This window comes from Hyla sarda, chromosome 5 (genome assembly GCF_029499605.1).
Source record: "Hyla sarda isolate aHylSar1 chromosome 5, aHylSar1.hap1, whole genome shotgun sequence".
Classification (NCBI taxonomy): domain Eukaryota; kingdom Metazoa; phylum Chordata; class Amphibia; order Anura; family Hylidae; genus Hyla; species Hyla sarda.
This window is the reverse complement of record NC_079193.1, coordinates 373,832,456-373,857,552: the sequence shown is the minus strand read 5'-3', so window position 1 is coordinate 373,857,552 and position 25,097 is coordinate 373,832,456. Positions and strand designations below refer to the sequence as shown.

The window sequence follows — 25,097 nt, the reverse complement described above, 5'->3', positions numbered from 1 at the left end:
TTATAGGTCTTCAAAATAGGGGGATTTTAAACGTACTAATTTGGTTAAAAAGTTTGCGATTTTTTTTTTTAAGCGCAACAGTAATAGAAAAGTATGTTATCATGGGTATCATTTTAATCGTATTGACCCAAAGAATAAAGAACACGTAATTTTTACCGTAAATTGTACGGCATGAAAACAAAACCTTCCAAAATTAGCAAAATTGCCGTTTTCCTTTTAATTTCACCACACAAATAGTATTTTTTTGGTTGCGCCATACATTTTATGGTAAAGTGAGTGATGGCATTACAACAGACAACTGGTCGCGCAAAAAACAAGCCCTAATACTAGTCTGTGGATGAAAATATAAAAGTTATGATTTTTTGAAGGCGAGGAGGAAAAAACGTAAAAATGAAATTGTCTGCGTCCTTAAGGCCCAAATGGGCTGCGTCCTTAAGGGGGTTAAAATGGCTATTATCATCTGTCCTATATACGTCTCCAACTCTTTTTTTTCTTGCTGTACGTTAGATGAGTCATGGCTATTCCATGACACCACCCCCCCCCCTTGCCACAGACTTTGTACACAGATTTTCAGATGCTGTCCCTTACATATACAATGATTCTGTATTCAGGAATTTCTGTAATGGGGTATATGGTCCATAATGGTATTCTTCATGATTGGGTTGAACTGGTTCCTTTATCTACTGGCGTTGGCATCTTCTTGCAGTGGGAGGCGTGGATCCAGGTGTTCTTCCCTTCCACCTTGACTGAAGTGGACATGGTCAGCAGAACTTGGAATGGACCATCAAATCTGGGTTCAAGAGGATTCCTTCTCACAAACTTTTTTTTTTTTTACTAGTACCCAATCCCCAGGCAATAGTTTGTGAGTCCCAGCAACTGTATCTTAGTCAACTCCATTGATAATGCAGCCACATAATGAGTTAGTGCATCAGACTGTACTTGTAACTGCTGAGGATAGTAACACCCTAATCTTGGGGTGGTACCAAACAAAATCTCATAGGGGGATAGGGAATGCTTTCCTCTAGGGGTGTATCTGATGCTACAGAGGGCAAGGGGTAGACTATCGGGTCAAGGTAGACCAGTTTCTTGGGACATTTTTAACATTCGCGTTTTAAGGATGCCATTCATTTTTTTTTTCAACCTTTCCACTGCTCTGGGGGTGATAGAGGGTACGGAAGGATAAAGTGACTGCTAGGGCAGACCAGATTTCTTTTGTCACCGTAGCTGTGAAAGTAGGTCCTTGGTCACATTCTATGACTTCAGGTGCCCCATACCAGTATACTACCGTATTTTTCGCCCTATAGGACGCACCGGCGTATAGGACGCACCCAATTTATAGGTGAAAAATCTAAAAAAATAAAGATTTTGAACCCAATAGTAGTCTTCAACCTGCGGACCTCCAGATGTTGCAAAACTACAACTCCCAGCATGCCCGGACAGCCGTTGGCTGGTAATACTCACGTGTCCCCGCCGCTCCGAACCAATCACTACTACCCTGGATGTCGCGCCATCGCTGTCGCCGTGTCCCCCCCCCCTCTCCGTCGCCGCCATCACGTCGTTACGCACGCCAACGCACGCACGTACGTACGTACGTACGTACGTACGCAACAACGTGATGACGAGGAAGGAGAGCGCCGGCCATACAGGGGATCCCTGAACGGAGAAGACACCGAGGAGGGAGATAAGGTCCCTCCCGGTATCCTGTAAGCACTAACCCGGCTATTCAGTCGGGCTGTTCGGGACCGCCGCTGTGAAATCGCGGCGGTCCCGAACAGCCTGGTTAGTGTCACTTTCCCTTCAGATGCGGCGGTCAGCTTTGATCGCCGCGTCTGAAGGGTTAATACAGGGCATCACCGCGATCGGTGATGTCCTGTATTAGCCGCGGGTCCCGGCCGTTGATGGCCGCAGGGACCGCCGCGATAGGGGTGTATTCGCCGTATAAGACGCACCGACTTTTTCCCCCCAGTTTTGGGGAAGAAAAAGTGCGTCTTATACAGCGAAAAATACGGTATTTCATTGAGGAGTTTCTTGGCCGTGGTCTTGGCTGTCATATTGGTAGTTGGGACACCCTGAGAACATGTCCACAACCACAAGGTCGTATTCAAATCTTACGCTCTTTGGTGTTTGTATGTGGTCAATCTGTATCTTTGAAATGGGTTTATGTGGTCTGGCCAAGTGTTTCTGGGGTATTTTCTCTACACAGCCTGGGTTGCACTTTGCACAAATAGATAAATACTGCCGGTCTTGTGCTGTTAGTGATGTAATTCCTGGTGCTGTGTGGTACTTTTGAATTAGGGCATTCATTAAAGTTTTTGACAAGTGGGCAGCTCCATGTGCCCACTGCACCACTGCTGGGTACATACTTCTTGGTAAGCAGGGATTCCTGTTATTTTCAAATAGGCCATTCCTATTCAACACTGCTCCTTTCTATTTCCATATGTCCTTTTCTTCAGGGCTTGCTGCCTCTTGTAGTTCTTTCAACTGGGATTTGTCTACTGGTAGGGTCTGTAGGGCCAACGACGGGGTGTCCTCCACTCTGCTTTTCTCTTCCTGTGAGTTTCTGGCTGCTTGTTTGGCCACAGAGTCTGCTAGGTGGTTCCCTTTGCTTCCCTAGAGTTCAGTTGTTCACTTTCAGAACTGCCACTTGAGTTAGGAGTCAGATCCTTGATGGTTATGCTGTGTTTTACTGGTGTTCCTGCTGCTGTCAGGAAGCCTCTGGATTTCCACAGTAATCCAAAATGATGGGTGGCGCCAAACGCATAAGCTGAATCGGTGTAGATATATTCACAGTTTGGCCTTCTGCCAATTTGCATGCCATGATGAGGGCCTGAAGTTAAACTTCCTGTGCAAAGACGGTAGGGGGTAGGTCCTCCGCTTTTAGGACTGTATCTTCTGTCGTGACAGCATATCCTGTATGGTATTTCCCATGCTTGTCTATAAATCTCGAGCCATCCACAAAGATGATGAGGTCTGGATTGGGCAGTGGAGTTTCATTTACAGATGGCAAGTGTGTTGTTTCTATCTTCAACAGCTCAAAACATCATGGGAGTGGTTACCCGGATCCTCTTGATCACCTTCCTATCCCCCTCAGGAAGTGGAAGCAGGGTGGACGGGTTAAGAACATTGCATCTTAGGAGGGTGACATTGTCAGGTATCAAGCAAGAGTGAGCACTGTAGCCTGAAATGTCTCGCTGTGGAGGGATGTTTTGGTGATGAGTCTGGTTAAAGGGGTTCTCCGGTGCTTACACATCTTATCCCCTATCCAAAAGGATAGGGGATAAGATGCCTGACTGCGGGAGTCCCGCCGCTGGGGACGCCCGTGATCATGCACGCGGCACCCAGTTTGTAATCAGTCCCCGGAGCGTGTTCGCTCCGGGTCTGATTATGGGCAACCACCGGGCCGGCGGCGTGTGACGTCACGCCTCCGCCCCCGTGTGACGTCACGCTTCGCCCCTCAATGCAAGGCTATGGGAGGGGTGTGATAGCTATCACGTCCCCCCCCCCCGTAGGCTTGCATTGAGGGGCGGAGCGTGACGTCACACGCCGCCGGCCCGGTGGTCTCCCATAATCAGACCCAGGCGTCTCCAGCGGTGGGACTCCCGCGATCAGGCATCTTATCCCCTCTCCTTTGGATAAGGGATAAGATGTGTAAGCACCGGAGAACTCCTTTAAGAATTACGGAGATGTCATGAGGAGCCAGAAGAATGAGATCATGACCAAGAACTAGGTCAGAAGTTTTGTCCTGGAGCGCTTGTGCAGCAAAGACAGCTCTAAGGCAGGACGTGCCTCCTCTGGCCAAAGCATCGAGTCTGCAAGAGTAATATCCACTAGGTCTTGTCCTGCTGCTGAGACTGGGCTAGGACATCAGTGCCATGTCCCTGTCGTTACGAGACAAAGAGCTTGAAGGGTTTGTCATAGTCTGGCAGGCCAAGTGCAGGTGCTGAAGAGGTGGCATCCTTGGGTTTCAGGAAGTTGGAGAGAGAGGTCAAAGGGATCTGTCTTCAAAGCATCGTAGAGAGGTTGCAGCAATACAGAGACTTCTGGGATCCATGACCGACAGTAGATCAGTCCAAGGAAAGCATGTAAAGTCTTGGGTCTTGCTGGTACAGGGATATCCTGTATGGCCTGAATTCTGTCTTGAGTAAGGTGTCTGGTGCCTTGTGAGATGCAGTGGCCAAGGAACACAACTGAGGGGAAACCACACTGACGTTTCTGTTTTGAGCCTTGGTCAGCTAGGTAACAGAAGAGACTTTCAGAATGTTTTTCTGCAGATGGGAGGTTCTCAGCACATAAAAGAAGATCATCCACGTAGCTAAGAGGTACCACAGATGGGTTCTGTTCTTGCCAGGTAGATAGGATGAGAGTCATGGCTTTTGCAAACTGGCTGGATGAGTTTTGAGCTCCTTGGGCATGAAAGTCAAAGTGTACTGCTGTCCTTCGTGGGTGAAGGCGAATAAATACCGGCATCTGGGATCCAAAGGTATGGAAAGGTATGCTAAAGAGAGCAGGACTGAGGTCGACAACCGTGAAATACTTTGCAGTAGGGGGCACCCTTGACAGCAGAGCATGGGGATTGGGGACAATAGGGGCATCTAGTACTGTGGCTTCATCCACGGCTCTAAGATCTTGAACCATCCTGTACTTCTCAGGTTTCCCTTTGGCCGTCTTTTTCTTGACCTTGTTTAGAGAGAGACTCAGATTGGGAAATCTTAAGTGGGTACAGGGGTTTTCTAGGCAGTGGGGCTCCTGGCTTCAGAGTGACCATGACAGGTGGGACCTTAAGTTTGGTCAACTGGTCCAGAAGACATTGGCAGAGACTAACTGGTATACGTACATTTGATGGGATTGTGGAGATGGGAGTTTTATGGAGAGCTAACATGATCGGGATGGCGCAGAGACCTCCTCAAACTCCAGAGGGGAGATTAATATAGTTCCATCTTTGCAAAATTTAACCTCTTAAGGACCCAGGACGTATGGGTATGTCCTGGGTCCCGGTCCTGCAATATAATGCGGGGTCACACGGTGACCCCGCATCATATCGCGGCAGGCCCGGCATCATAGTGAAGCCAGGACCTGCCTCTAATAGCGCACTGATCGCGGTGCCGCGCGCTATTAATCCTTTAGTCGCGCGCTCAAAGCTGAGCCACGTGGCTAAAAACTAAAGTAAAAGTGCCCGGCTAGCTCAGGGAGCTGTTCGGGATCGCCGCGGTATAATCGAGGCATCCCGAACAGCTGTACTACAGGAGGAGGTCTAAAAAGTGGTCAAAAAGTCTGATCAGAACAAAAATGGTACCGCTAAAAACTTCAGATCACGGCGCAAAAAATGAGCCCTCATAGCGCCCTGAACACAGAAAAATAAAAAAGTTATAGGGGGTCATAAGGGGTCCTATACAAGTAGGGTATCATTTTAACCGTATGGACCTACAGAATAATGATAAGGTGTCATTTTTGCCAAAAAATTTACTGCATAAAAACGGAAGTCCCCAAAACTTACAAAATAGTGTTTTTTCATCAATTTTGTCACACATTGGTTTTTTCCTGTTTCACCGTACATTTTTGGGTAAAATGGCTAATGTAATTACAAAGTAGAATTAGTGACGCAAAAAAATAAGCCATAATATGGAATTTTAGGTGAAAATTTTAAAGAGTTATGATTTTTTAAAGTTAAGGAGGAAAAATTGAAAATGAAAAAACGGAAAAAGCCCGGGTCCTTAAGGGGTTAATGGAGGCTTGGAGTCTGGAGAGAATGTCTCCTCCTAACAGGTTTAGTGGACAAGTGATTGAAACTACAAATCTGGCCAGTAAGTGGGGGAAGTTGGCTATATGGAGAGGCTTTGTGAGGGGATTAGTCGGGGGACACCAACAACCCCTAACATGACAACTATATTTGAGAGAAAAAGTCAGTGAGTCGACAGGTCTTAGGCCCTAATTACACTTCAGAAAGAGTTGCTTGAGTCGGGCAAAGTATTTTTCAACATTCACCTTTGTCGTGGTGAATATCATGGACACTAGTTGCTTGATCTGCTAATCTGTTTTGGAAACATCTAATTGAGACCAATATTTGGAGGGTGGGATTTGACCACTAACTCATAGACTACCAACAGGCAGCCCAAAAAGACCCTTTCTTCCCATATATCAAAAAAGTGTGAAATTAAAAGTGCAATCTTTATTATATTAGGTCCGCACTTAACAAGTGTTTTAAAATTTGGAGCACCATATAGTCCTACATATATAGATTGACCATCCGGTCTATTGGAATGAATACACTCTGAAGCGAAGATGAGGTGCCTGCAGAACACCAACATTCATCGCTATGTAGGACAAGGAACTTGAAGTTAAAAACTATTTAACATGGCCCCCCTCGACATGTTTCACTGCCTCAGCAGCTTTATCAAGAGCACTGAGTGCCCGCTTACCTCTTGATAAAGCTGCTGAGGCAGTGAAACATGTCGAGGGGGCCATGTTAAATAGTTTTTAACTTCAAGTTCCTTGTCCTACATAGCGATGAATGTTGGTGTTCTGCAGGCACCTCATCTTCGCTTCAGAGTGTATTCATTCCAATAGACCGGATGGTCAATCTATATATGTATATGTAGGACTATATGGTGCTCCAAATTTTAAAACACTTGTTAAGTGCAGACCTAATATAATAAAGATTGCACTTTTAATTTCACACTTTTTTGATATATGGGAAGAAAGGGTCTTTTTGGGCTGCCTGTTGGTAGTCTATGAGTTAGTGGTCAAATCTGTTTTGGGCCCATTATAGGTGCCTGACTGGTAGGTAGTTTCCTCATGGTAAATTCCTTTCTGGAGATGCGGTTCCATAATTGGCCAGTAGGCGTCACCAGCCTTAATCTGACAGACTCTGTAAATCCTTAAATGAAGCAGAGTAAGATTGGTGGATTCCCCTGATCCTACGCTAAAAGGGCTTTGGTTGGTCCTCAGGGTCAGGGAGTTGAGATACAAGGGTAGCTGCTTGGGACAGGTTAAAGGTAACATACATAGTAGGGGTATTGCCAGAGCTACTGATGTGAATCGCCTTCAGCTTAACATTGCCGCAGTGGGGGAGGGGCTTTCCTACTGGAGTGGTAGTCGGTCTAGATGTCTATAAGGCCCTAGACACAGTGGGGGGGCCCTTTTTATGGGAGGTTCTGGGTGCATTTGGGTTTGGCTGCTATGATAGTCCTAGGGCCAACATTTGTACGAACCTGGATGATTCTGCTCCCTTCCCTCTGGGTCGCCCGATTTCTCCATTTCTTTTTGCCCTTGCCGTAGAGCCTTTAGCGGCAGCCATCCATAATAATGCCAGTATCTGCAGCATTCCCAGAGGGTCTGTTGTAGAGGTTTCCCTATATGGATGACACCCTAGTATATTTGGTGGATGCAGGTAGTTCTCGATCCTTAATTGACCTGTTGGACCGGTTTGGGTAAAATGGGCCGAGTCCTGGTTGATGGCGCTTTCACCTGGGGTCCCACACCCTTCATCTCTCCCAGCTGGGGTGCAGCTAGTCTCGTTCTAGATCTCTTGGGATATCAGGCAAAAGTCAGCAACTGCTTAGCCAAGACATTCGTGATAAATCGAATTACTGTAAGTTCACTCATCTCTAATCACGGCCTTAAAGGTGATTTTAGTACTTACCTGGCAGACACTAATGGACAGGCTTAGGAAGGATCGGCACTCGTCTTGGGGCTGAATGGCTGCGATGTGAACTTACCATAAGACTGTGGCTCTTTTAGTGAATGGCTATTTCCTGCTGGAGTTCAATTCTTCAACTTTAACCCCTTAAGGACCAGACCCATTTTTATTTTTGCATTTTCGTTTTTTCCTCACCTTCTAAAGATCATAACTCTCATATTTCCATCCACAGACCCATATAAGGGATGTTTTTTGTCACCAATTGTACTTTGTAATGACATCACTTATTTACCATAAAATGTACAGTGCAACCAAAAAATATTTATGTGGGAAAATTAACAAAAGCGCAATTTTGCAAATTTTTGAAGGTTTTGTTTTCATGCTGTACACTTTCCGGTAAAAATGATGACATGTTTTCTTTATTCTGTGGGTCAATACGATTAAAATGATACCCATGTTATAATCTTTTCTATAATTTTACCGCTTAAAAAAATCTCAAGCCATTTTAACAAAATTAGTATGTTTGAAATTGCCCTATTTTGACCACCTATAACTTTCTAATTTTTCCGTATATGGGGCAATATGAGGGCTCATTTTTGCACCATAATCTGCAGATTTTATCAGTATCACTTTTGCTTAGGTTTTATAGCTTTTTATTAATTTTTTGGAATAAAATGTGACAATAAAAGCAGCAACTGAATTTTTTTACGTTTACACAGTTCACCGTACGGGATAATTAATATATTTTAATAGTTCAGACTTGCGCATGAAGCAATACCAAACATTTGTATTTTTTTAATGCTTTTTTTTTTGGGGGGGGGGGGGGTAAAATGGGAAATGAATTACTTTATTGGGGGAGGGGATTTATTTATTATATTTTATCTTTTCACTTTTTATGTCCCCATAGGGGACTATTCATTGCAATCAGTTGATTGCTAATACTGTTAAGTGCTATGTATAGGACACAGCACTGCTCAGTATTATTGGTCATCTTCTGCTCTGGTCTGAGATCGAGCAGAAGACCCCGGGAGACGACCAGAGCCAGGTGAGGGAACCTCCGGCCGCCATGCTGGATGATCAGATCGCCGCGGCATACCGCACTGCCGTGATCTGTATTGATCATGGCATCGGAGGGGTTAATGGCAGACAACCGTGTGATCGCGGATGTCTGCCATTACCGGCGGGCCCCTGGCTGCTGATAGCCAGGCATGACACGCGCACTGCTCCAGTGCTCGCGATCATGACGGCGCGTAAAAGTCATGGTGCGCCAAGTACCACGTCACCATGACGTACATTTACGTCCATTTTCATTAAGGGGTTAAGTCGTCCCAGGGTCCCTTGTTTGTAAGTGTGAGGTCGCTTTTCTCCCTCCCACACATCAGCCACCCCACTCAATGAAATACAAATAAGCTGCCTTCAACGCAATTGACCAACGCTTTCTAACCAGGATGCCGTTGGCTGTCCGGGCAAGCTGGGAGTTTTAGTTTTGCAACATCTGGAGGTCCGCAGGTTGAAGACCACTGCTGTAGTGGAATGCTTGGAGTTGTAGTTTTTGGAGACCCCTGTTCTATAGTAAAACTCTGATAGAAACTAAAGGTTTTTCTGGTGATTTTGCATCAAGGCCTAATTGTAATTGATACCTAGGATTTTTTTTTATAAGGGGGTTGTATTTCTATCATGTATATTATGGTCAATTCCTCCTTGGTGTGTGATCAATCTTGGGTGCAGAATTTGCTGACAGTCTTTACTGCAAGCACTAGCATAATGAATTAATGGAAAACTATCATGAAAATATTTTCGGGATCTTTGCCTTGAACAAATCTTTCAGAATACAGTTATTGAATTATCTCCATTACTGACTCGATAAGTGATTTAGGAAAGGCGCTTATTACTATTCTTGACCCGAAGGCTGTCCGGGCATGCTGGGAGTTGTAGTTTTGCAACAGTAAGGGGCACACTGGTCTAATGTAAGGGTTGGCCAATAAAACTTAACCTTTAAAAAATTAATATAAAAGTCCCACCAAGATAAGACACCAGCCAGAATTCTTTCTAGACCTGTGGTCTCAAATAGAGATGAGTGAACTTACAGTAAATTCGATTTGTCACGAACTTCTCGGCTCGGCAGTTGATTGCTTATCCTGCATAAATGACTTCAGCTTTCAGGTGCTCCGGTGGGCTGGAAAAGGTGGATACAATCCTAGGAGACTTTTTCCAAGGACTGTACCCACCGGAGCACCTGAAGGCTGAACTAATTTATGCAGGATAAGTCATCAACTGCCGAGCCGAGAAGTTCGTGACGAATCGAATTTACTGTAAGTTCGCTCATCTCTAGTAAATATAGTACAAGTTCCCTATATGGTGCAGGTAGTATGAATTCTGCCATATTAGACACTGTATACAGCAGCCACAATGTATATGGCAACACCCCTTGCCCCCTTTATCCAGGCCGACTTTTTTGCCTCCATTTTCTACACGTGACAATAGTCAGACAGATCTCCCCATTGTGCCTCGGCTGCTGCATGTCTCATGAAGGGACGGAGCCGCTCAGACTTAGATGGATTCTCTTTATTACAAGTCCTCTTACAAAAGGTTTTAGTCGAAAAGACCGAAGCCCATGTCATCATCCGACTCCTCAGACTCTTCCTTCTTCTCTTCCTCCTTTTTCTTCTCTTCAGCTGCAAAAAAGACAAATTATTATTCCACTGGCTGAAGAGAATTCTGATCGGTCCCCTAATGCACACTGCAGTGTTTCCAAACTAGTGTGCCTCCAGCTGTTGCAAAACTACATCTCCCCATATGCAAGGAAAGCTAAAGGCTGTCTGGGCACACCGGGAATTTTCTTTCAACAGCTGGAGGCACTAGTTGGAGAAACACTGGCACAGTGAATGCAAAATGAACAGATGCTCCGAAAGCTGGTTAGGAGTAAAAAGGACGTTCATGAACAATGCTGCACTACAGTGTTTTCCTAAAAGCATCGGAGGTACCCTTTAAGTTCATGTCGTCACTACTACAGACCCCCAGGTTGTTTGTGAGAAAATTATATATATTAAAGGGGTATTCCAGGAAAAAACTATATATCAACTAGTTCCAGAAAGTTAGACAGATTTGTAAATTACTTCTATTAACCTAAAGGAATAGGGGGTTTTCCATTTTTGCACTTTTACATTTTTTCCTCCTTACCTTAAAAAAATCATCTTTCAATTTTGCACCTAAAAATCCATATGATGCTTATTTTTTTGCGCCACCAATTCTACTTCGCAGTGACCGTCATTTTACCCAAAAATCTACTGCGAAACGGAAAAAAATTAATTGTGCGACAAAATTGAAGAAAAAAAAGCCATTTTGTAACTTTTGGGGGCTTCCGTTTCTATGTAGTACAATTTTCGGTAAAAATGACGCCTTCTCTTTCTGTAGGTCCATACGATTAAAATGATCCCCTACTTATATAGGTTTGATTTTGTCGCACTTCTGGAAAAATCATAACTACATGCAGGAAAGTTTATACGTTTAAAATTGTCATCTTCTGACCCCTATAACTTTATTTTTCAGCGTACGGGCCGGTATGAGGACTCTTTTTTGCGCCGTGATCTGAAGTTTTTAGCGGTATCATTTTTGTACCGATCGGACTTGATCGCTTTTTATTCATTTTTTCATGATAAAAAGTTACCAAAAATACGCTATTTTGGGCTCTAGAATTTTTTGGCGCATACGCCATTGACCGTGGTTTAATTAACTATATTTTTATAATTCGGACATTTCCGATACCACGTATGTTTAATTTTATTTACACTTTTTTTTTTAAATGGGAAAAGGAGCTCAAACTTATTAGGGGAGGTGTTAAATGATCTTTATTAACTTTTTTAGTAAACGTCTAAAGGGTTAATAGCGCGCGGCACCGCGATCATTGCCGCGCGCTATTAGCCACGTTGTGGCCCCGTGTTATAGAAAGGGAAAGGACTCTGGACGTGCCGGTACGTCCTTGGTCCTTAAGTGGTTAAACAACCTTAATCCTTTCAGTACTTCTGCTTCTGAAGTTGAGTTCTTTTCTGTCTAAGTGCTCTCTGATGACACGTGTCTCGGGAACCGTCCAGAGTAGAAGCAAATCCCCATAGCAAACCTCTTCTACTCTGTGCAGTTCCCGAGACAAGCAGAGATGTCAGCAGAGAGCACAGAAAAGAACTCGTCTTCAGCAGCTGATAATTATTGGGAGGATTAAGATTTTTTTTAATTAAAGTAATTTACAAATCTGTTAAACTGTTAAACTTTCTGAAGCCAGTTGATAAAAAAATTACGTTTTTTCCTAGAATACCCCTTTCAGATATCAATCATACAGGGGTTATGGTGCTTTACATAGTTGACCTTTGTACCTACGATGAGATTAGATTGCTATGACCCCCAGCAGCTCACACCATTAACATCCATTCTGACACAGAACAGTTGTGGCAAGAATTACTATCAAACTCCACTCATAGGAGCAGTGCTGCCCCTTGTGGTGTTAGCGAAAAAACTGCCGGGTTACTGTAGCACACTCCGACACCCCGAGGTCACCGGCCTGTGACGGCCTCCGCTCCGGGCTTTAACTGTGTGCAGGACAAAACATTCACACCATACACCAGTGTTTCCCAACCAGGGTGCTTCAAGCTGTGGCCAAACTACAATTCCCAGCATGCCCGGACAGCCTTTGGCTGTCCGGGCATGCTGGGAGTTGTAGTTTGGCCACAATTGGAAGCATCCTGGTTTGGAAAACACTGCTATACACTAATACATCATTCATATGGGGAAAAGCTTGGCGACAACCAATATGGCTCATATAATAGTCACAAATGCAAAATAAATTTATATATATAATGAACAAAGATGGATCCAGCTCGGTGCAGATAAAATGATTTTAATCCATAGGACAAGGAGGATACAAGTAACGTGTTTCAAGCGCTGTATGCGCTTATTAATCAAGATTGATGATGATTAAGAGTGCGTACAGCGCTTGAAACGCGTTACTTGTATCCTTGTTCTATGGATTAAAATCATTTTATCTGCACCGAGCTGGATCCATCTCTTTGTTCTTCTGATTGGCTGGTGCCGTCCAGCACCTGGATCTGCGCACACACACACACACACACACACACACACACACACACACCACTGGCCTTAGGTTGTAGTCTGCTTGGTGTATACACTGGGAGCTTTCTAAGTGCAAATTTCTATTATCTATAGGGCCCCCATTCCCTTTATAGAAATTTCTAAAGTGATATAGACTGAAGGCATTTGTATGTATATCCTGATATATACCAGTGTACGGCAAAAGCAATGCAGTGAATAGAGAGATGTGCCACCTCATACAGTCAGGTATAATGTCGCCATATAGATAACTGCTCACAACAAACATTGTTGGGAGTTTGTTTTGCAACAGCTGGAGGCACACTGGAAAAGACAGTTCTAGGGTCGAAGAAAGAAGTTAGGTGCAGAGCTATTAAAAGGGTACCCCGTGGAAATTAAAAAAAAATTTTTAATCAACTGGTGCCAGGAAGTTAAACAGATTTGTAAATACCTTCTATAAAAAAAAAAATCTTAATCCTTCTAGTACTTTTAAGCAGCTGCATACTACAAAGGAAATTCTTTTCTTTTTGGATTTCTCTTCAGTCATGACCATAGTGCTCTTTGCTGACCATTTAAGGAACTGTCCAGAGAAGCATATGTTTGCAATGGGGATTTTCTCCTGCTCTAGACAGTTCCTAAAATGACAGCAGGGGTCAGCAGAGTGAACTGTGGTCGTGACAAAAGCATTTCCTCTGTAGTATACAGATGCTAATAAGTCCTGGAAGGATAAGATTTTTTTAATAGAAGTAATTTACAAATCTGTTTAACTTTCTGGCACCAGTTGATTTTAAAAAATAAAAGTTTTCCACCGGAGTACCCCTTAACACTAAGGTAGTGAGACAATCAGTGCGCCTCCAGCTGTTGCAAAACTAAAATTCCCAGCATGCTACAGGCAGACTTTCTTGGTAACACTGAACTAAGGTCAAGACGTTTACAGCAGATTCCTTGGCTACTGAGATCTTTACATGAATACAATGAGTAGAGCCAGAACAATACACTTTCCATAGTGGCGTAGAGCCCAGACATAACTTCATTACCTGCGGGAGCAGCGGCCGGGGCAGCAGCGGCTGCGGGAGCAGGGGCCCCACCGCCGGCACCAACGTTGCTGATCAGGCTGCCAATGCTGACATTGCTGAGAGCCTAAGGATTGAAAGGAAATAGTGGGTCAGAAAATAGTGAGCACAAAAATGTCCTGATCACGCAAATTGTCATGTAAATCAATTGATTAATGGGGTCTCCCAAGGAACATCTCCAGCCAGCGCTGCGGGACCATGCGTGACTAGGCGCACCACTGTGCATGAAGAGCAACACTGTGGTCAGCTCTCCCTCGTGTTTCCAGAACCAGCACACGGGCTAGCCGGCAGCATCCCCGGACAGGATCAACGGTATAACAAAGGAATGTCCAGCGCCAAGTGCGGTAAAACGCCATGCAATGACTACGGACCTGTAACGGTCCGAAACGCGCCGGCTCCTGCCTGATGCAAGTTTGTATCCGCTGTTCCCACAATAAAGTACCTGTCGTTTTACCGCACTTGGCGCTGGACATTCCTTTGTTATACTGTGCATGAAGAGTCCCAATACTTAGGATGGGTGGTGAGGGGGCAGTATTTCAGGGGAGATTTAGCAAAACCTGTCCAGAGGAAACATTGCCCATAACAAAGCCTCTGCAAAATGAAAGCAGCAATCTGATTGGTTGCTATGGGAAACCCAGCAACTTCCTCTGGACAGGTTTTGCTAAATCTCAACCTTCCAATCTCACCAATATGGCTGCATTTTTGCATCTGTTTTGCAGGACTAAGGGGTACTCCGCCCCTAGACATGTTATTCCCTATCTGACCGCAGGGGCCTGGCTGCTGGGACCCCCTCAATCTCAGTGCTGGCGCTGCAGCGTTATGGTCACAGTAGCCTCCTGCTTCCCTGATCGTGATGTCACACCTCGCCCCTAAGCACTTTTTTGTATACTGGATAGCATTTTGTCTATTTGTCAAAATAAAATTTTATGGAAGCCATGAACTGGAGACAGACCGCGTAAACCCCCAAAATATTGAGTTTATAGATGAGCAGTTGCCGGCACTGGAAGTGATAGTCATGTACAGAAAGAGGAGCTCAGACAAGCTTGTACAGCAACAGTGCCGTTTCACAGGCAAACCCGCTTGGTCACGCCTACAGACGTGAAACGGCACCGTTGGTGTACAAGCTTTGTCTGAGCTCTACTTTCCCCTCTCCCTCTGTACATGACCGTCCTGCCGTGATTCTTCCATAATACACCATGGTTTTCATCTCTGGGTGAGTGCCGCAATCTTTTCCTATGTACATTTTTGTAAACCCAACATACAGCAATAAAGACGGCAAAAACTACTCCGGGAAAGACAAAACCTCAATCAGCATGAAATTTGCTGCGCATTGTTATACGTGGCTGTTCAGGCATTTGTTTTAAAGGGGTTATCCAGGAATCAAAAAAACAGATCTAATTTCTTTCAAAAACTGCTCCCCGTCTGTCCGCGGGTTGTGTGTGGTATTACAACTTCGCTCCATTCACTTCAATGGAACTGAGCGGCAGACAAAGCAGGAGCAGTTTTTCAGAGAAATTTGCTCTACTTTTTATTCCGGGATAACACCTTTAAGCTTTTAGTGATTTTAATAGGAAATTCTTATCTTTTTGAATTTATTTTCTGCCTTACCACAGTGCTCTCTGCTGACACCTCTGTCCATTTCAGGAACTGTCCAGAGCAACATAGGTTTACTATGGGGATTTTCTCCTACTCATACGGACAGAGGTGTCGGCAGAGAGCACTGTGGACAGACAAAAGAAATCCAAAGAGAAAAGAATTTCCTCTGGAGCATACAGCAGCTGCCAAGTACCGGAAGGATTAAGATTTATTAATAGAAGAAATTCACAAGTCTGTTTAACTTTCTGGCACCAAATGATTTGGGGGGGGGGGGGGGGGGAAACGTTTTCCACCGGAGTACCCCTTTAAAGGAAAGCTGTCAGCTTGCTCCCCCAGCACTAACCAGCAGGACTGGCTGGTAGTGCGGGGGACGCTAATCAGTTTGGTCCTCACCGTGCCCGGATCCGCCACACCGTTTGGCTGTGATCTTCAATTTTCGGTAAATGCTAATGAGGTGCTAACAGGCACCGGCCGGACTGGCACTCTGACGCCCGCAGCGCTGCCCAGCTCATCAATATTCCTCCCCTCAATATTCATTACAGAGCGGGGAGAAGAGGGAGAGGCGGAGGGAGGGGAGGAATATTGAAGAGCTGGGCAGCTCTCACATCTGAGTGCCAGTTAGCCTGGCCGGTGCCAGTTAGAACTCCGTACCACTGGTTAGTGCGGGGGGGGGGGGGGTGCCAGCTGACAGTTTTCCTTTAATGTGAGCCTCCAAGCAGAACAGCTCTGAAGAGACATTTAGGAAGCGGAAATTAGGACCTGTAAACAGCCCATGTAACATACAGGTCAATGGTGAGAACGTACCTTAGCGAACAGGCTGGGCCAGAAGGGCTCCACGCTGACATTGGCCGCTTTTATGAGCGCGAGGATCTTGTCTTCCTGCAGAGATAAAAGTCACCGTCAATATAAACTATTGTACAGAATTATCTGCAACAAACTAATGACCTGGACAAGACATGTGGCAAGAATTACTATCAAACTCCACTCATAGGAGCAGTGCTGCCCCTTGTGGTGTTAGCGAAAAAACTGCCGGGTTACTGTAGCACACTCCGACACCCCGAGGTCACCGGCCTGTGACGGCCTCCGCTCCGGGCTTTAACTGTGTGCAGGACAAAACATTCACAGAAAAACAACCAACATGGCCGCAATCATAGGTCATCATCACAATCTCAGGCTGCTCAGCTACATTAAAGAGTACCTGTCATCATCTAAACTTTCCCTGATCCCCCTTCCCATCTGCCCCTTTCTCTAACTATGCCTATCCCTGTGTTTATTGAGGTTTAAAATGCAGTGGAAATACCTTTTTTCATCCCTCTTCATTAGCTCAGGAGAACTGTCTTTCTGAGGGGTGGAAGGAGGCGGGTCCTGGCAGGCATGATGTCACATGAAGCCTGGCCGGGACTCTGCTTCTGCCAGTCTTCCTGTATGCTGCTCTCCCTCTGCAGCAGTGTTTCCCAACCAGGGCACCTCCAGCTGTTGCAAAACTACAACTCCCAGCATGCCCAGACAGCCAACAGCTGTCCAGACATGCTGGGAGTTGTAGTTTTGCAACAGCTGGAGGCACCCTGGTTGGGAAACACTGCTCTGCAGTGTGCATACAGACTAAGTACAGGGGATGGATTGCAGCCTGTCTCTCTCTCCTGTGTCTCTCTGCACTAAAAAGTCAATGCTGAGAGCCAGGGGCTGAGGGAGCAGTTAGAGGCAGCGATTAAGATGAATGTCGGGGAGTGCAGTGAGATTATACAAATGTATAAGATAACGTGTGGTGAGGGGCAGGGAGAACACAGAGCAGGGGGGAGGTGACTGGCCTGTTATATGAGAGGCATGTGCAGGCTTGTAGCTCACAGTACTGAACTTCCTGTGGAAGGACCAGAGCCCTTCAGCATTAGTCCTAAAAGCTGTGCACTTACTATGAAAAGCATAGGAAGCTGCTTGCAGACCAGGCATAGAAGAGTGACCCCTAGTGGCCAAAAGTATAAAATGAAAAAACTGGTATAAATATTAATATTTTTTAATGAAGATATATTACAATATCTCTTCATTAATGATTATGAACATCATATTAAAAGTTTTTGTTGATGACAGGTACTCTTTAAAGGAGAACTCCGGAATATAAAGAGAAAAAATAAAGATGTACATACCTTCCTCCGCTCCCCCGGTAACCGTCTCCGCCGTGATCCTCTTCCTTGTTGCCGGTGGTCGGATGAATCAAATTGCGCTCGGCCAATCACCAGCTGCAGTGAAGTCAGACTCTGCCGGCGATAGGCTGAGCAGCAGTGTGAAAACTCTTCAGGACACAAAATCCTTCACTACACCGGCACCGAAAACGTCACACTCTGCCTATCGCCGACCGAGTTGGTACTTGGCTGCCGCCGGTGATTGGCTGAGCGCAGTATGACTTACCAACCAGGAAGAGGATCACGGCAGAGACCAGAGCCGGTTACCGGAGGCCCCGGGGGAGCGGAGGAAGGTATGTGCATCTTTATTTTTTTTTACTGCCGGCACTATGGGCGACAATTTTTATGTTCTGGAGTCCTCCTTTAAGCAGACTCAGATCATTCAGGATCCTGGAAAAGCTGGATGATCTCTCCCCCCCCCCCCCCCACATGGATACTAGGAGCAGCAGAATAATGGCCCCTACCCAGAATCCTGTGTGCTTGCTGTAAACAACCTGAATTTCTGCAGACCTAAGCCTTCACAGCTGAAGATTTGTTACCATTGTATCCTGTAAAGACTTTCGGTTCAATTGTAACAAATTCTCAGCTTTGGGTAAGTTTCAGGTCTGTTAAGCCTGTATAACTAGTGTTCTTCCCAACCGGGGTGCCTCCGTCAGTTGCAAAACTACAACTCCCAGCATGCTGAGAGTTGTAGTTTTGCAACAGCTGGAGTCACCCTGGTTGAGATAAACACTACCATATAGTAACCTAAAATGTTGGCCGTACACTTTCATAAGTAGTTCGAACGCTGTTCATTGGCAGCAAGCAGAGATCTTGAAAACATTCTTGAAAGAAGTTTCAGTTCCCCACAATGAAAACCACCATCTACTACAGTGAAGTACAACCAGCTGCTATCTAGTCCACGCTGAGACTTGTAGTGCCCCTAAGGTGTGATCACATGACATTTACTAGGTTTCCCAAAACTTCTACTCCATCAAGATCACTGCTTGCTGCCAGTTAAAGGGGTACTCCAGTGGGAAAACTTTTTTTTTTTTTTAAATGAACTGGTGCCAGAAAGTTAATCAGATTTGTAAATTACTTATATTAAATATTAATCCTTCCAGTACTTAGCTGCTGTATGCTACAGAGGAAATGCTTTTCTTTTTCAATTTCTTTTTCTGTCTGACCACAGTGACACCTCTGTCCATGTCAGGAACTGTTCAGAGCAGAGTTTTCCTATGGAGATTTTCTCCTGCTCTGGACAGTTCCTGACATGGACAGAGGAGTCAGCAGAGAGCACTGTGGTAAGATTGAAAAGAACTACACAACTTCCTGTGGAGCATACAGCAGCTGATAAGTACTGGAAGGATTAAGATTTTCTAATCGGTAATGTTTGACTTTCTGCCACCAGTTGACTTGGACCTAAATTTAATTTTACCACTGGAGTACCCCTTTAACTTCCTGAACATACACTGCTCAGGACCTGTTACAATTCACTGCAGTATAGAGGATAATCTACAACTGTAACAAACCCTCAGCTCTGTGTGGATTGATTGCTAACCACTAGATTTGTTTCTCCAGTAGTTCAAAACCATAACTCCCAGCATGCCCGAATCCCAGGACTGCAGCATATTGTTACACAGCTGAGGGTCTGTTACAATTGAATGTACTACACAGGATAGTCTAGATGGGATACAATTGTAACAAACCCTCAGCTCAGTGTGGATGTCTATCCTCTAGATAAGTGGCCTCCAATAGTTCAAGACTACATGGCTTGGTCACCAAGAGGTTCAGGCATGCTGGGGCTTGTAGTTTTGCATCAGCTTAAGGGCAATGGACTAGAGACCACACATGGACATCTTATTCACTGACAGCAAGCAGATCTTGTTACAACCCTTTATAGGTGTTAAGCCAGACAGAATTGTAACAAACCTTTAGTTCTACCTAGTCAGGCCTAACCTCTGTACTAGAGCTGTAAGATCTCTGCTTGCTTTCAATGAATAACTTACATGTTGGAACTACAGATTAAACATCTGTAGATTTAACATGTTCATTAAAAGCAAGCAGAGATACTGTTACGGTAATATAGAAGTGAGGTCTGACTAATCAACTGAGGATTTGGTGCAATTCTATAAAGTCCGGTCTAATCACTGTACTATAGAGTTGTATTAAGATCTCTGCTTGCTGTCTGTCAACAAGTAACTTAAATTTTACATCTACAGCTGTTGCCCAAAAAAAAAGAGTGCCTTCAGCCATGGCAAACTACAACTCCCAACATGCAGACAGCCTGAGACTTCATAGAACTGTAACAAACCCTCAGCTCATATAAGTTTCTGGTCTGTAGATGTCACATGTTCATTGAAAGCAAGCAGAGATACTGTTGCTACTGTAGTATAGAAGTTAGGTCATACTAGTCGGCAGAGGGTTTGGAGCAATTCTGTCTCACCTGTCATTACCTCAGTCGTAAGAGTTTTAACAAGATCTCTGCTTGCTGTCAATGAACAGACCACAAAAAAAAAAATCAATTCTGAAAACTACTGAGCTGAGGGTTTGCTACAATTCTGAAGAGTCTCAGGTCTGACTGGATTTTAGTCCAAAGACAAGCGTTTTCCAACAAGTGTGCCTTCTGCTGTTGCAAAACCAACTCGCAGCATGTCTGGACAGAACTGAAACTTCTCAGAGCTGAGGGTTTGTAACAGACTAGCGAAGTCTCAGGCAGTCCAGGCATGTTCGGAGTTGTAGTTTGCCATGGCGGAAAACACCCTAGTTGGGCAAGAGCTGTAAATTTAAAATGTAATTCATTCATTGCCAGCAAGCAGAGCTCTTGTTACAATTCTACAGTAAAGTGGTTAGGCCAGACTAGAAATTATAACAAATCCTCAGCTCTGAGAAGTCTCTGGTCTGTGAAAGGATTGTGTATAGTAAACATGTCCCCGTTCACTGACAGCAAGCAGAAACCTAACAAAAAGGGAATTAGGGCCAACTTCAAAAAGCAATGATGGGAGTTGTAGTTCTACAAGCTGTCAAATTGTTGTCCAAAACAGAATGAAGCTCAGTTTTTCCCAACCTGGGTGCCTCCAGCTGTACCAAAACTACAACTCCCAGCATGTCCAGACAGTGTTAACCAACCAGGGTGCCTTCTGCTGTTGCAAAACTACAACTCCCAGCATGTCCAGACAGCCCTACATCAGTATTTCCCAACCAGGGTGCCTCCATCTGTTGCAAAACTACAACTCCCAGCATGTTGGATTATATAGTAGTGTATAGTATAGGTCAGGGTTTCCCAACTAGGGGTGCCTCCAGCTGATGCAAAACTACTACTCCCAGCATGCCCGGACAGCCCTACATCAGTGTTTCCCAACAAGGGTGCCTCCAGCTGTTGCAAAACTACAACTCCCAGTATGCCCGGACAGCCAAAGGCTGTCCGGGCATACTGGGAGTTGTAGTTTTGCAACAGCTGGAGGCACCCTGGTTGGGAAACTGACGTAATTGCTGTTTAGTCAATGCTGGTATATTTAGTCCTACAGCAACAGTGACCCCACGTGGTATTTCAGTCAACATGCTGGTACTTGTAGTCCTCTAACTACATAAAGTAACCAGATGAAGCCAGCCAGGCCATGCTGAGACTTCTAGTCCCCCCGCTCGTGTTACGGCCTCCTATGAAGGGACTGACACGAGCCCGGCCGCCGCCATGTTGCCTCCCCTCCCCCTCCCTCAGGCTCCTCACCGTGATCGTGATCTCGTCATCATGGAGGATGAGTGCGGAGTAAATACAGGCGAGCTCGGAGACGGAGGCCATGGCTGAGATGATCGGGCGCTCGTGTGGGGTCGGATGGTCGGGTTACAGGGTGCTAGTCGCCGGATTGACACCAGGCCTTAGCTTCACAAGAAGGACCGAGCACCTTAAACCGCGTCCGTCACTGTGGAAAGAGGAAGGGGCGGAGCTGCGCAGGCGCTCTTATAGGCACGCGGCAGGCGGGAAGGCCCGTCGTCAGGGTGGACGCTTTTTTTTTTCTTGTAATAACTTTACTGACAAACAACTTTATTTTTTATTTTTTTTTCTCTTCAATTGAGTCTTCAAAACTTTATTTATAAAGTACGGTTCTTTCCAGCAGATTTGTGTTTATCATTTATGAAGTGTTTTCTGAAGTTTATCGTAAAAATAATCTCTGTGGATGATGTATCTAAACTTATCACGTGTGATACTGTCTGGCAAGCTCATGTATCTAAACTTATCACGTGAGATACTGTCTGATGAGCTCATGTATCTAAATTTATCGCGTGTGACACTGTATGTATCGAAGATTATCACGTGTGATACTGTCTGACAAGCTCATGTATCTAAACGTATCTTGTGTGATACTGTCTGCGGAGCTTTTGTATCTAAACTTATCACGTGTGATACTGTCTGGCGAGCTCATGTATCTAAACTTATCACGTGTGATACTGTCTGATACTGTATACTACAGAGGAAGTTGAGTTGTTCTTTTCTGTCTGCCCACAGTGCTCTCTGCTGACACCTCTGTCCATGTCAGTAACTGTCCAGAGCAGGAGCAAATCCCCATAGCAACCCTCTCCTGCTCCAGACAGTTCCTGACAGGTGTCAGCAAAGAGCACTGCGATCAGACTGGAAAGAACTACACAACTTCTTGTGGAGCATACAGCAGCTGATAAGTACTGGAAGGATTAAGATTTTTATATAGAAATAATTTACTAATCTGTTTAGCTTTCTGGCACCAGTTGATTTATAAACATTTTATTGGAGTACCCCTTTAACATATACATTTGTAATTTTGGCTGCATTTCCACCACGATTTGACCTTCCGATGCATAGATACGATTTCGGAAGCTCACTTCGCCTGAAATCGTATCTGTGCACGGACAGGTACTGATGGATACGGAGCCATTAACTATTATGGGGCTGCGGACCCGATCGTAGTCAGCTAGTGACTACGATCTGGTCATGTCCGTGTAAAAAATCTGACATGCCAAGAAAATGACCAGATCGTAGTCACTAGCTGACTACGATCGGGTCCGCAGCCCCATAATAATCAAAGGGGTTATCCAGGAAAAAACTTTTATATATATGAACTGGCTCCAGAAAGTTAAACAGATTTGTAAATTACTTCTATTAAAAAATCTTAATCCTTTCAATAATTATCAGCTGCTGAAGTTGAGTTGTTCTTTTCTGTCTGGCAACAGTGCTCTCTGCTGACATCTCTGCTTGTCTCGGGAACTGCATAGAGTAGAAGAGGTTTGCTATGGGGATTTGCTTCTAAACTGGGCGGTTCCCGAGACAGGTGTCATCAGAGAGCACTTAGACAGAAAAGAACAACTCAACTTCAGCAGCTGATCAGTACTGAAAGGATTAAGATTTTTTAATAGAAGTAATTTACAAATCTGTTTACCTTTCTGGAGCCATTTGATATATAAAAAAAAAAAGTTTTTTTTTCCTGGAATACCCCCTGGAATACCCCTTTAATGGCTCCGTATCTGTCTGTATACGATTTCAGGCAATGTGAGCTTACGAAATCGTATCTGTGCATCGCAAGGTGAAATCGTGGTGGGAATGCAGCCTAACACAATTGCAGTTGGATTCCATAACTTTATTTACAAGAAAAGACTTAAAAGAAAAACAATTACATACTTTATGTCAGTGTTTCCCAACCAAGGTGACTCCAGCTGTTGCTAAACTACAACTCCCAGCATGCCCGGACAGCAAACGACTGTGAGTTGTAGTTTTGTCAACAGCTGAAGGCGCCCTGGTTTCAAAACATGTAAAAAAAAAAAAAACATGTATACAAGTGAATAGAAATGAATAGCTATATGCAGGGACCAAGTCCTGCAGAAACACAAGGGAATGGAGTTCCTGCACTTTTTTTTCACTGCAGGAACACTGTTCCCATTAGCAGGAGTCCTGCCGGACCAGCCCTTGAGTGGAAATCTTGGGTGAGTTCCCATAATTTTTTTCCCCCCAGGACTTGACCCCTTGGCTATAGGTATAACATATGTAAAAAAGTACAGTGATCCCTCAACTAACAATGGCCTCAACATACAATAGTTTCAACATACAATGGTCTATTCTGGACCATTATAAGTTGAAACCAGACTCAACATACAATGTACAGACAGTCCAGATCTGTGAAACGCGTCAATGGCCGGAAGAACCAACCAATTAGAATGGGCATTCACTGGTATAACCCCTGTATTACTGAAGTGTATGCACTTACTGGTGTCTGGTAGCGCCCCCTACAGTACAGGGAGGAACTACATGTTCTGTACTCTTTACCTGTACCAGGGTTAGCTGCTCCTTCGGACACCAGGTGAGGGCGGCTCCATGTTACTTTTTTGGGACACTTTGTGTACTGTACAGGACACCAAAGAAGCTCCTGTCCTCTACATAGAACAGTGTTTTCCCAAGCAGGGTACCCACAGCTGTTGCAAAACTACAACTCCCAGCATGCCCGGACAGCCTTTGGCTGTCCGGGCATGCTGGGAGTTGTAGTTTTGCAACAACTGGAGCCACTCTGGTTGGGAAAGAGTGAAAAAGACAGTGAGTACAGCTTCCAGTAGATCTTTATTACTTGTATATGTAAGGATTTGCTTTATCTATATTGGTTATCTACTTATTTTTCTTTAATTCTCACTTTTTTTCCTATTTTTGGATGACATTTTGGTGGCTTCAGACCCAATTACCAGGTTTCCATAGAGTTATGGTCTCAACATACAATGGTTTCAACTTACAATGGTCGTCCTGGAACCAATTAATATTGTATCTTGAGGGACCACTGTAATGTGTTCTTTACATAGGTTTGTATGTTTGTTTATGTATATGTTAACGCATGAGCTAAAAGTGCATAAAAAAACAAACATTATATGAACAACCCCTTAAAGTACCTTACACTTGGTATACATTTGAAGACCGGTAGAACAATGTGTCGGCATATACCACAACGATCCTACGAGCGTAGGTGCAAAACGATAACTCCGGTATAAGACAGTTAAAGGGGAACTCCGCTGCTCAGCGTTTGGAACAAACTGTTCCAAGCGCTGGAGCCGGCGGCGGGAGCTCGTGATGTCACAGCCCCGCCCCCGCATGACATCACACCCCACCCTCTCAATGCAAGTCTATGGGAGGGGCGTGACAGCTGTCATGCCTCTCCCATAGACTTGCATTGAGGGGGGCGGGGTGTGATGTCATGAGGGGGCGGGGCTATGACGTCACAAGCTATTGGTGCCGGCTCCAGCGTTCGGAACAGTTTGTTCCAAATGCTGAGCAGCGGAGTTCCCCTTTAATGAACCGAGTCGGACCAAATAAAATAATTAGCAAATACTGGTTTAATCAGTATTAAAAAAAAGTGCTGTGGATTACACGTTTCAAGGTGCGGGACCCCCTCTTCCTCAGGTCCAGCACACTGGACCCGCTGCAACGATCGTAGGATTGTTGCAGCATCATAAGACCGTCCGGAGAATCTCTCAAGACGGGACAGATACAGGCAGCACCCCGGCCATTTACCGTATTTTTCGCCCTATAGGACG

At 44.8% G+C, this 25,097-nt stretch overlaps 1 protein-coding gene and 2 non-coding genes across 3 annotated transcripts; all 3 read right to left on the bottom strand.

Annotated features, from left to right (window-relative positions):
- Nucleotides 1-10,183: 10,183 nt before the first annotated feature.
- On the bottom strand, nucleotides 10,184-21,498 carry RPLP1 (ribosomal protein lateral stalk subunit P1). The gene is made up of 4 exons (XM_056522822.1): nucleotides 21,286-21,498; nucleotides 16,207-16,281; nucleotides 13,771-13,873; nucleotides 10,184-10,311 (listed from the first exon to the last, which is right to left on the bottom strand). Exons 1-4 carry the CDS (start codon nucleotides 21,355-21,357, stop codon nucleotides 10,229-10,231), a joined length of 333 nt encoding a protein of 110 aa, XP_056378797.1. The 5' UTR covers nucleotides 21,358-21,498; the 3' UTR covers nucleotides 10,184-10,228.
- LOC130274741 (small nucleolar RNA SNORA62/SNORA6 family) lies at nucleotides 12,072-12,227 on the bottom strand. Its single transcript, XR_008844456.1, has one exon. It is a non-coding gene; the product is annotated as a small nucleolar RNA SNORA62/SNORA6 family (small nucleolar RNA).
- LOC130274740 (small nucleolar RNA SNORA62/SNORA6 family) lies at nucleotides 16,357-16,512 on the bottom strand. Its single transcript, XR_008844455.1, has one exon. It is a non-coding gene; the product is annotated as a small nucleolar RNA SNORA62/SNORA6 family (small nucleolar RNA).
- Nucleotides 21,499-25,097: the final 3,599 nt, after the last annotated feature.

Coding starts and splice junctions, on each gene's coding strand:
- RPLP1 (XM_056522822.1), bottom strand. CDS start 21,357: ATGGCCTCCGTCTCCGAGCTCGCCTGTATTTACTCCGCACTCATCCTC. Junction 13,874..16,206: donor GGCCCAGCCTGTTCGCTAAG/GTACGTTCTCAC, acceptor TTCAATCCTTAG/GCTCTCAGCAATGTCAGCAT. Junction 10,312..13,770: donor CCCGGCCGCTGCTCCCGCAG/GTAATGAAGTTA, acceptor TCTTTTTTGCAG/CTGAAGAGAAGAAAAAGGAG.